The sequence below is a fragment of the Pararge aegeria genome, chromosome 4 (genome assembly GCF_905163445.1).
Source record: "Pararge aegeria chromosome 4, ilParAegt1.1, whole genome shotgun sequence".
NCBI classification, from domain to species: domain Eukaryota; kingdom Metazoa; phylum Arthropoda; class Insecta; order Lepidoptera; family Nymphalidae; genus Pararge; species Pararge aegeria.
Genome location: NC_053183.1, coordinates 12,803,299 through 12,816,088, shown reverse-complemented (window position 1 = coordinate 12,816,088; position 12,790 = coordinate 12,803,299). Strand labels below are relative to the sequence as shown.

The following is a 12,790-nucleotide window of genomic DNA, read 5'->3' as shown; positions in this document are numbered from 1 at the left end:
CCTTGTCGTTTGCGAGACGAGGCTGATGCCCCCGGGTCGGGCGGCTCAGGAGGTGTATCTAGATCCATTTTACTGGAAACACTATAACTACAGACACATAATAAATATTTAACCAACACCAAATACGGTTAGATTTATACGAATATCACCAATAACAACTATTTCTGCTGCTGTGTAAATTCACATAAAACACCGAAATTACACCGGAATCTCACTAACACGTGTGCACAAATTGACAGGCCAAGTTACAGTTCAATATAAACAACACCAAATCCTTTTCAAGACGAGTTTACAGTAAAATCAAAGAAAAATTTGAGAAAACCGCGTCCGCCATGTACGAAGTTTCCCGCCGAAAAAAACACACCGATTCTTAAAACCAAAGAAGTGACAAGTGACAATGCAAAGTGACAATTGACAAGGATTTGAATATTTTTTTAAAACTGGTTTTTACGGCTTACGATTCCGGCTTCTAATCTTTTTGTGCCTATTGCTTAAATGCATATACACACAAAAATACAAAAAGTCCACGAGGTTATATTATGTCTTACTATTAACTAAGTAAAATATTCTCTAGCCCAGTAAAATCTTGGCTAGAGGATATTTTACTTTCTATAAACAGCGTTAAGACGAAATATCTGTGTTTCAGTATATACAAGCGAACTAGCCCTGATATAGATTTTACTTTTCCTATACACACTTTCTCTTGTAATCACGGTTTGCCAAGTGCTAATTCGAGTTTAACTCATCATATGCTTATCATTGTTTTAGTAATGTTAGCAAAAACTTAAAAAAAGTAAGTAAGTTTAACCTAACTAAATTAGTTAAATCCTGGCTAGTAGCTCTAGACTAAGACGCTTACGAAAACATTTTAAGAGTTATAAAATAATTTAATTTATTTAAATATTGGTTTATTGTCTTTAGTGTACGTGGAACTTTCTAATTACAAACATTACATATACGCACACACATACAAGTCAATTACACACGCACTGACACCCAGAGAAGCATACGTACATGCTCATTCTCATCTACAAATACACAAACACGCACGCACACACACATAAACGCACACACTATCACTCACACACCCACACACAACAAAATATAGATACCTACAACAGAATTGGGAACACGCTGTGATGAATTTTGTATTTTTATTATTTACTGGCTGTTTCCCGCGACTTCGTCTGCGTTTAATTTAGATTTTTGATGTGGCATTCAATTTAGTTGTAGAAGTATTCAGTATCACTAAGCCTTACATGAGGGGTTTGCTGTTGTCCGCTGAGGAGTTCTGTCCTCTATCTTCAACCACAGTTTGGGCAAAATTAAACACATATTATAACCTCTATAGTACAAAAATAATTAATTAAATGGCTTATAATTTGTCGGAGTTATGGTGTAAAATCGTCAAACACTCATCCCTTCTCCCAAAGGAACCGAGCTTAATGTCGGGATAAAAAGTATCCTATATTACTTCTAACACTTCCAAGAATATGTGTACAAAGTTTCATGAGGATCGGTTAAGTAGTTTTTGTGTGAAAGCGTAACAAACAAACTCACATTTATAATATTAGTAGGGATGTACTAGAACTGTGAATTGTGATAACAAACGTTAATATAATATAAGGCAAGTATACAAAAGAAAGTAGACATGAAACAGAAAAGTTTGAATGAAAACACAAATAGCAGCGAATTTTGATATAACTAATGACAATAAAGTTAATAATAAAAATTAATCTTGCGTTACCTAAGAAAAGAAAGATAGGTACATTTAAGCCTACCTTACTAAAACTTTTTTAGCACTGTTAAACCATTTTCGATTATCAATAATTATTGCTCAGTTATTATTGCATTTGATGTTATTATTTATTAAGTAGCTACCTTAGATTAAAGCATGAAATTACAAATTTCCGTTACTAATAAATAATATTTACACAACCCAACAGGCAACATGTACTTAATTATTGTAATCTGAAATTAATTTTATGTAGGTATACCTACTAGTTCAAGTATGTACCTAACAAAAAGTTATTTATTGGAAGGATTCCAATAAGAAGTCATTTAGTCTTCATTCTAACAGTTTTGAATCGGAACTAACAATAATGGCATATCCAATTGGAATCTTAATATGGGGTATCTTATTAGTTGTTACAAAAGCAGAACTACATTTCAGCCAATTATGTAAGTTGAGAATTGAGAGAGAAAAAGCCGCTTATTAATTTAATTTGAAGAATAAAACTATCATGGGCCAATTGTTAATTGAATTTTAACAAAAAAAAATGAGATTACATGAAACTGCGGATATTTAGTTTGTCATCTATATTTTTAATATTCTTGTAATCAATGGACCAGACCTGTAAGTAGAAAACTATCGTAAACAGAGCAACACTGCAGTGCATGTTGGAAACCTAAAATTTGCCATTTAATAGTTTGAATTTAGAAGATCACCATTCGCCAAAGTGAGTGTTAAAATTAGGTATAATAATCAAACGAAGGTAGGTAGGTTGGTAAAATAGGTAAGCTTGGTAAAACCACGTAAGATTCTCTTACGAATTTTTTTATAGCCTACGAGACTATTTTTACAAATTGATACTCTCTTGTCTGTGTTGCTATTAAAATAATACCTGTCACTGTTAAATTAAGCTACGATATATTGCATATGATGATAATTACGATTATTAAAAAATATAGCATAAGGAATATCAAGAAGTAGGTAGGTACTTTTATAAGTATTTAATTGTTTACGTATGTTAAATTATTGTAATCCCGACGTGATTACTCAAATCGAATATGAGGAGATCCGTAGTCAAAATTGAATCCCCCGATTGAGGGTTATGGCAGTCATAAATTATAATATTAAAACCATCCATCTGATCGGTTTCTGGAACACTGAGCACTGTTACAACTATTCTCTGGGCAGCACGTCTTTATTGATAGGGTTGTAGCCTAAGCCATATCAGAGAAAATATAGAAATCATAAATGCCCAAATTTTCACGGTCTGGGTTTCCCACTTTTAAGACCACAGCACAGTGCACACCAATACGCCAGGGAGGTAACTTAGGGCATCCTTTCGTTGAGTTGATTATATATTCAATTAATAGAGGTGATGACTAAGGACTGATTAACTATATCTACACACAACAATATTGCGTAATTATTGTGCATTCAAACGTGACAGTAGTGATTGTGAAGGTAAAAAATTAATCCAAAATCTAGATAGGTTTATACCAAAACTCGTTAGATTAAAAGAAACAAAATAGGGCAAGCAATTTTTAAATCCAAGCTATATACTTAGGTAGGTACTAAACTTTTTATGTTGTTTTTACATTGGACAGTAAGGGGGAGAGAGTTCGACCTCGGCCCTTACAACGCAGACCTGGAGATTGGCGTACTACCAGATCGCTACCCGCATATGTCTGCTGAAGATCAAAAAGCCTGCTACAATGTCCGCAGACTGCTGGAAATGTTGCGGAAGTCGTTTCATACTGGAATCTATAAAATTCCTCCTTTAGATCCATACATAAATAATAATTTTTCACCAGTCACTCTTAATGTACCTTTACTAACGTAAGTGAAATTTATTATTATTTTCTCTAGTCTACATATACCATTTGACTGCATTGGAATGTATTTAATAAGCTAAAATATGAAAAGGGCCTTTTTGTAGCGACTCTACAACCCGAGTGGAAGGCATTTAAGCTCAAAATAATAATAATATCTATAGTCTATGCATGTACACAAAAAAAAAACTTATTTGTAACGTATCCAAATATTTTTGGAGGGTAGTGAGGCCTATGTGCAACAGCACATTATTATAATATCTTTGGATTGCGGTATTTACGTAAGTCTAAGTAGGTAACTGGAGGTCTAAATTTCGTCTTATTAGAGTAACTCTAAGGTCTAACTCATATGCGAGGGCAAATTTTTTTTTTTTTTTGGCAGATATTGATAGTTAAATTATTATTATCATAATTCACCCATTACTAGTCCACTACAGACTATACTGATCACGTCTCCTTTCTCAGAATGAGAAGAACTTAGACCACAACGGAAAGCGGATTGGTGCAATCCGCAAGCCTTTGAGAACAAAATTAAGAACTCTCAGGCATGCAGGTGTTCTCACGATGATTTTCCTGCACCGTTAAAGCAAACGATATTTCATTATTTATAACGTATAGGTATAACCACTGACTTTAGAACATGCAGAACCATAATTCAGCCATTATTGCATGCGTTTTCACTGTTTGTGAAAACAGTGAATACGCATATCCCGCCACAACTGTGCAATGTTGCTAGCTCAAAATAATTTCTAATTTTCCCCATTTTATGGTTAACATTTAGAACATAAGTGTTAACTGCTAAATGGAATGAAGTGACTAACCGCATGTTCGAGAAGCACCGTGGAGTTGGTTTTGTTGCGTCAACATTAGTCGTGTACACGGTTTCTGTATGTTCTTAATTCTGTGGGTATAACTGAAAAAGTTATAGGTGCCTGCAGGGGATCGATCTGGTTCCACACGCAACTGAAGTCCTAGCTACTAGGCTATCACCGCTAACAAATAAAAAAATAATAGATAATTTTAATATTTTAGCGGCGAAGTTGATGTTGCGCAAGTAATAGTTACTGGTCTACAAGCTTTTAACATAGAGCTCATCGAGATGCGCTTGGACACCAACAGAAGCGACTTTATTTTCTCAGTGCCTTTGGTAAATGGAGTAGGTAATACTATAGTGTCAATCGACATCTAGTATTCTAGTAACTAATAAAAGTAGACTTTACTGACTTTACTGTGTTTAAAGCAGTAATATCCTATTCAGGTTAGCGCAATACCATATTAGGATGCATCGCCAGTCTACACGGACAACTGTCAAACACAGTCAAGTCGTACCTAACAAATAAAAATGTTTTAAAAAAACCGATTTCGATAATAAAATGTATACCAACTAAAAAGTTCACACATTTTTGCATAAATCAAGCTAGACTTAGTGTGTGCTATGACAAGCTTTCAGTTGCGAACAAAATTTCAACTACGACTACCCAACTCATAAAAATTGTGGGTGTGCCCCGAGATACTGATTACGTCTGTGTAACCTTTCAAGTGTACCTACAGGCGTGATATTATCATATTATGGGGTGTGATTGCGTGAACAATGCATATTTATGAGATTGCAGCAATCGCGGGCGCGGTTTATTTGACAACCTCCTCATTTTTTAATGAAGTCGGCTAAATAACCATTTTAATCAAAGACAGTTAGCTTTTTGCTAACTACACCTATCAGTCGGATGGTTAAGTAGGTTTTTATATTACATTCTTTAATGCTGTATTTTTTTTCTAGTTTATTTTCAAGCAAATCTGGCTTTGGGAGGTTTATTCCCAATGAGTATTAAAGGAAGATTAAGGTTAGAATCAATTAAAATATTGAATGTTTTGTGACTATTTACAAATGCGCCATAACTGTATTTACAAAAGGGACTTTTTGATTAAAATGAGTATTCAATTATCCAGAGTACAATTACAAAATGTAAAAGTTGATGGAGCAGTTGGTGGCCATGAGAATATTTTCCCACCTAAACATTTTTACTCCTTGACGGCGTTACAAACACATTTTCATGCAGACAACGTGAAGGTATGTACACGTATAGCTATTTTTTATTATTGCATAGGTAGGTACTTTGTATTGGTGTTGGTGGTGTATTATTTTAAGATTTCTTTTTCTTTTTGCGAATGTTCCAGGTTAGGTTAGATGGCCTGAATCTTGAAAAAGATGTTTTGGAGTCTCTACAGTCATTAGGCACAAATATTGCACTAGAACCTATTAAAAAGGTCGTTAATTATTATGTAGCGCAAGAGATCCTGAAACAAATGAACAGAATTATCGAAAACTTTTCTGTAGCGCAAGTAAACGCGTATTTACTCGCTCGTTAGAAATAAAAAAATATGTATATTATAAAATTACAAGTACGCACACTGCATTTTTATTTTCCTACCAACTTATGAAACTGTAGAATTGTAGAGCTTGATGCCCAAGAATTTTGTTATTTATTTATTATTACTATTTATTATCTGTCGGTAGTGTAATGATCAAGTCCAGATCTTATGAAACAGATGACATAACTAATTCGACTGTACATAAGTCATATTGGACCTAAACAAATCTCTAAACTGAACTAAATTGACGAGTGTAATTTATATTATTATCTTGCTCTCTATTGTTTGCTAGATAGTGTAATACATTGGTGCCTATTCATTTTTAAACAAATCTCTAAACTAAACTAAATTCTAAAAACAGTGCGATCTTGTTCATTGTTTACTTTCGTCGAATTAGCTAGATATCCGTTTTATAGGATCTTGACGTGAGCAATAGGTACACTAGTGACCGATAATACACTGTAACACAACAAAACCGATGAAACGTTGTTTTATTCGTTCGCTGGTTTATAGGATTGCTTTTCGGAGTTTTTCATCTGCGTAAACTCATTTAATAAAACAATTTAAATGTCAATATTATTTGATATTATTGTTGATAACATATGAATTCTCGCCGATATTAGTTGCTATTTTTAAAAATTCTCTCGGTGTTACTTTAGCTAAATAGTCGTTGACGTATGGTACAGCGTAGTCTTGCACGATATTCACGATGTCTTCGTGAAAGTTTTTTATAATTTCCACGCCCTCTTTGTTCAGCACGTGGTTTATTGGCCATGTGCTATTCTCCAAATCAACCTGCAATATATATTTTTTTCTTAGTGGCAAAGTAATGGACACGTCACAGAATTAACTAAGTGTGCACAACTAATATTGTAGCATCAAAACCACTTTACCTTAGTAGAGTTTCTCGAACAGGCGTTTAGTCATTCTTTCCATTTAGCAGTGGACAGTAATTATTTTATCTCTAATGTGCTTAACGTTTTCCATAAAATGGGAAAAGTTTGTGAGCTAGCAACATTCCGCGGATGTGACATGGGGTGCATGGGGCGTTTTCACTATTTTGGACACTATGCAGTGCATACAATAATGATAGAATGATTGAAGATAGGATTCTGTATATTCTTAATATTGCGGTTTACGTATACTTTCGTTTTAAACGTGTCACAGTGAGATTTATATAGTAAGTATAAGACAATAAACTAATTAAGAAAGACAGGCAAATTTCTTAAGTTAAAACTCAGAGCTTGTTTACATTCTAAAATAATATCCTTTTCCACCTTAATTTTGTCGAAAAATTGCATGTACCTTCATTTATGGGTGCCTACCTATTTATAGCTCTACCCTCGTCCAATATTTCACTGCTGGGCTCAGGTCTCCTTTCGCACAGCAGAGAAGGTTTAGGAACTAACCAGGCTGCTTCAATAATGGTTGGTGGGCTTTAATGATTATTATCAGCTAGAAAAAAATACCGTCAACTAGTAAGCCTAATTCGAGAATCGCACAGATGACATTTTGAGTCGAGCATGCTAACTTCTAGACCAAAAAGGAAGTTCACCTTAAATACATCATCTTAGTAAAACACATTGGAATGTAGGTTGTTGCATTACAACACCACAATAAATTCAATATCAAGGAAACAATTTGAAATTATAAGTGTCGAAATTTTTTACACAAATATTTTATTGGAATGCAAAATGAAATAGGCAATAAATACTCACATCGACCGAGCCAGCACTAAAATTCAATATGAAGTCGTCTATCTTTATACCGACATCACCTACGTTAGCAAAGTTAACACTTAATGATGCATCCACATTCCGGAACATTGCCCTGGAAAAATAATTCTATCAGTAGCGACTACGCTTAATCCAGCCTACTTATGGCCTATTGCTTCTACTAGAAGATGTCCGCGTTCTTTTTCAGTGTTTATTACGGTTTTTACAAATCCCGCTGAAACTAATTCTATGCCAAAAATCAAGTTGATTGCTTAATTGAGGCGTGAAGGAAGGACAAACAAACATACAAACAAACAAACAAACACACGTATAATATAATATTATGAAGTATTATTATTATTACGTGTGTTTCCGCGTGGGAAATAATAATTACAAACTAAAATTAATATTTACAATAAATATAAGCCGTCTAACTGTTCACTTATGGGCATGATACCCAAAACGCTATTCCACTTTGAGTTGCTAGACTTAGCCGTTGGGCTAAGTAAGCGCCAGCTCTTGGATCATTCCGTGTTGTTATTGTGTACGAATTGTACCAATAATATTATGTACACTTTGACTTGTTCAAAGTAATGATAATAAATAAAGTTTAGTCATATCATAATGCCAAAGGTGATAGACGTGATTAGGATAATATAGTTTTTCTACAAAAAAATTTACTCACGACATTTTACCGAAACCTTCCAGTGGATACAAGAAATAAGCACGGCCCTTTAGATTATATCTATCTGAAAAAAAAACAAATAATTAATACAGTAGGTACGTCCCATAAAAAGTGGATCAAGAGGAGATAGTAGCCAATCCACTTAAACTTGACCCATTATTGATGGGACAGCCTACATTATGATACTGTTAGCGACGAGCGACAAGCGATGTCGCCAAAATCGACGTTTAAATAATTCACGCTCTGCTCTGTATTTTTTATTTTTTAGGAAAGAAAATACAGTAGGTATTTGCGTTCCTAAAAAATAAAAATGAAGTCTTTCACTCGTTATGCATAATAATAATTTGATAGCAGGCCAAACTGATTCTTCGTTGATCATTTAAAATAATTGCAAGCGTGAAGACTTACGAATGTAAATCGACTCTCGATTTATATCAGTTATTCTTCAGTTCGTAAGTTTTTGGAATGAATCCCGACTTATAAAGCTAAATAAGTTTATTTTTTATATTAAGTTAACCAACCTGAGCTAATAGTTAAATCGGGTACGAAAACTTTCACAGAAATCCGAATATCATCCAAGCTTTGCGTCACTTTTAAATATTCTACTGTGAAATTGTCCAGTCCACGCAGCTTCATATCTCCAATTGAAAATGTGATTCTAATAAACACAAACAAGTTATAATTATCTAATAGGAAGATATATGAATTACTTAATGAAGTTTGGTTGTATCAAAACTTTAAGTAACTACTTCAATCTATATCTATTCTTATAGTACAATATTCTTGTAAACAGGTCCAATTCTGTTCATTGAACACAAATATTTTGAAATTCTCTTTTTGGAGGGCACTTCATAAATGATACTGGATCCGAAACCGTAATTTTTGTCATTTTGATCTGGTTGTCTTCATCTATCTATTCATTATCATTTGTTTGTTTTTTTTGGGTTGGTCATGGGTTGTCTGAAGGAGATCGCTCGATTGATCGATCTATAAGATAATTTAACACAATACCTCCTTTAAATGAGAACTGATTTTTATGATGCTTTTTGCAATGTAAGGGTTGTATTATCAGTAGGTATGCACCTGTTTTTTCGAGTTAAGCACAGAACTCCTCAGTAGACAATAGTATACCCCCAGTTGAGGCTGAGCCTTCCTCCAAGACCAAATCCGTTTGCAAGAATGTATCATTGGTTTTTGGGAACAAAATAGGTTCTACTTTAAAACATGAAGCATTAGATAAAGGAGGCCAAAATGCAGCCAAAGAACGGTTTGTTACTCAATCAAGCAAAAACCTCTGAACGGATTTTGATGAAATTAGGCATCCATGTTGACATGAAAAAGAACATACCTTGTATACCGATTCCTCAACCAGTTCCCGAGGGAAAATTGAAAATTGTTTACGAGCAAAGCCAAGGCTCCAATTTTAATTACTAATTAATAAGTTCAAAAATGATACTCACTTAATGCCTCTCTGATCATAATAGCTATCTATTGGGTTTATGTTTATTAGGTTTAATGGAGGAAGTGGAAATAAATTAGTTTGGACTCCGCCTTCACGCCATTTGTTTAGAACTGAAAGTATCTGTTTCTCCAGTAGCTGATTTGTTGCTGTTCGAAATATTGAATTAATTATGTTAAAAAATTATTTACATACCTAAATATATAACTATGAATAAAATTAAAGAAAAGCTTAAAGTGAGAGGAAGAAAACATGTTTCCATTTGCAAAGCAACTTGCATGGCGGGAATCAGAATTATTTGAAAAATAAGCATTTCAATAAAATATTATTCAATAAGAAGCTGTTTATAAACTTACGTGTAACACTATCAACACTAGAGACCGCAGCAATAGCGAATAGGACAATGTAATAAAAAAATACCATTTTTAAAGTATCGCTCGATCGATAAAGTCGGTAATTTTATGTGATACCTACGTGAATTCAAACCGTGCATTTAAAGGTTTGTGGTATTTATTTACACACCACTGTGATATGATTACGTTATTTACTGAGCTCAGTGAAATATCCTTTTCGGAAATAAGTACATAGCACGCCAGTTTATTGTTGCTTGTTATCAAATGTTTTACTGCTCTGGGCTCTGTGGACTACACTGCATATACTTAATTTAAAATACTATGTTGGGATTAGATGATACCATGACCCAGTACTTATATTGCTATACAACTTCAATTACCCTTGAACCGAATATTTTCATGGGTATCTATGAGTAATTAGAATTGTACATGGCAATAAAAGATAAAAGCCTCTTGATTTCCAACGCTGTAAGTAGGTATTAACGCTTGCAGCTATTTTAGTATAATGCTTATTTTACAATCGAACGTACTTAACCGCTTACTAAAATGCATCATGCATAACTCATTGAACAAAATGCATTTGACCATCAGACCACGGCACGACCTCGACATGTCTTCATATAAAATTCAACATAATTTTGTTGTTTTAATCAGCAGGGTAACCCACCACAACCACTTTGGAAAGATGCCAACAAATAACGTCATAACCATTGCCATGCATTTCGTAAGTGGATCTGCCAATTGAGTTGACAGGGACTCATGAAACTTCAGAATCAGAATGCAAAAAAAAAAAATAGGGGGGGGGGGCATTTTATACTAAATAATAGTAATAGTATCCTACACACACACAACACGCACACACACATACACACCCGGCTAGTTCTTCCCCGGAAGAGACCTGTTACAAAAAGCTTTAATGTAGTACGAAAACAAGTTTGGGATACTAAAGCTTTGGGATATCTTCCAATTTAATACATGACCCCAATTTGGGGTTTTCGACTGGGCTACTAAGCCCAGTCGAATTCTTGTGACTCCTCAGCCTCCTCAAAGGTTTTCTTACTTAACTTTAATTCTTCTTCTTCTTCTTTTGATTTATGGGGTGCCAAAATAGCACAATGTACTTTGCCAGTGTCAAGTAGGGAACTTTAATTCATATACTACTTCAATACTGACATTTTCGATAGTCATGGGTACCCATCAGTATAACGTATTTATTATTTCACATAGTAATGTGTGTTTGTGTGTGTGTGTGTGTGAGTGTGTGGCTTCAAATTTCCCGAACTGATGAACTCATTTCGATTATGTTTCAAATAAAATAGCTTGAAAACAGCATAATGAACACTTTATTGGAAGTTGGGGGTTTTTTTTAATTAGGATAGGTTCTTGTCTAGGCACAATGGCTAAGACCGATAAGCTAACTACTTCAACGAATATATACCAATAAAATGACTATGTAGTCTGTTACTCGCACTTTTGAGAATTATTTGCAATTTATGTTTAGGCCTCAGCTTTTCCCATTCGAGATCGCAAATAGTTTAGAGTTTCGGAAAAATGCTATCACTCTTTCATTCTCATTTTTATAAAGTTATATCTCACTTCAACCCTAGATATATTTTGCGCCCTTGGTAGTGCACTTGTTTTGAACGCGATTTAAACCAGGAACATAATAAGGGCCAGAGGTAATCTGGCGTGCCGCACAGGGCAGTAGTTTCCTACTCTCAACATTGTCTAACTATGCTAATGCCATTATTGTCACTAGGAACGTTTTATATAAATTTGAAAATAATGTATCGTTATAATAGGCGTTATTTAGAGTATGGATAGTACTTCAATTTTATAAATTTAAAATGCATATAAAAATTTTCGGAACCGACAGGATTTGAACCTGCGACTCTCGGGCAATCGCGGCCTGAGCGTTTTCACCAATTAAGCTACTGCTCTCCTACCGTTGCCGAAAATTAGTATATGCCTTTCACATCAGTCTTATAACGACTGTATAGGTATATATTACTACATAGGTGGATCGTACTTTTTCAGCCTTCATTTGTCAGGAATCGTGAGGGCCACACCACAAGCAGATTGTGTTTCAGGCTTCAGGGCAGGCTTCCACAAAACCTTCTTAATCTTACCTCCATCCCACATAATGTTAAATCAGCACCTACATCTCTTCTACAGACTCAAAGACAGACTTGTTGTTCTGGTTTTAGCATATTTTGTACGACAGACTGCCTTTCTATCGATAACCCTTCTTAGAATTTACAAGAACTTCTGTGATAATTTCTACACTTGGAAATAAGTACAAAGAAGTAGTATTTAAGGTCTTTGTGGAGTTCGTGGTTAACTTCCTAAATAAAGTCAAAAGGCTAAGAACCCAGAGCGTAAAGCAAATGAATAAAAAAAGACAGTCTTCTTCTTCTTTTGCTTTTTTTGGCTTTTAGGTGTGCTAAATCAGCACGTTGTATTTCGCCAATTACGCACGTGTACTTGGGAGATCCACAAAGATTCAAGTAAAAAAATAAACATTATATAAATATAGCAGTATACTTTTTGAGGTTTTGTGACGTTTTCCAAAGCTACGTGTACCTCGGCTCTACCATCTCTAACACTGGTAGGTGTGAAGAAGAGATTCAAAGGAGATGTGCTATTA

At 34.4% G+C, this 12,790-nt stretch overlaps 2 protein-coding genes across 2 annotated transcripts; one reads left to right on the top strand and one right to left on the bottom strand.

Annotated features, from left to right (window-relative positions):
• The first annotated feature begins 3,342 nt into the window (after window positions 1-3,342).
• On the top strand, window positions 3,343-5,968 carry LOC120637936. The gene is made up of 5 exons (XM_039910008.1): window positions 3,343-3,568; window positions 4,594-4,721; window positions 5,339-5,402; window positions 5,509-5,629; window positions 5,737-5,968. The coding sequence occupies exons 1-5, from the start codon at window positions 3,414-3,416 to the stop codon at window positions 5,926-5,928; spliced, it is 660 nt and encodes a 219-aa protein (XP_039765942.1). The 5' UTR covers window positions 3,343-3,413; the 3' UTR covers window positions 5,929-5,968.
• Window positions 5,969-6,501: 533 nt separating this feature from the next.
• On the bottom strand, window positions 6,502-10,269 carry LOC120623311. Its single transcript, XM_039889270.1, has 6 exons — window positions 10,147-10,269; window positions 9,792-9,939; window positions 8,853-8,989; window positions 8,332-8,395; window positions 7,650-7,761; window positions 6,502-6,726 (listed from the first exon to the last, which is right to left on the bottom strand). The coding sequence occupies exons 1-6, from the start codon at window positions 10,211-10,213 to the stop codon at window positions 6,508-6,510; spliced, it is 747 nt and encodes a 248-aa protein (XP_039745204.1). The 5' UTR covers window positions 10,214-10,269; the 3' UTR covers window positions 6,502-6,507.
• Window positions 10,270-12,790: the final 2,521 nt, after the last annotated feature.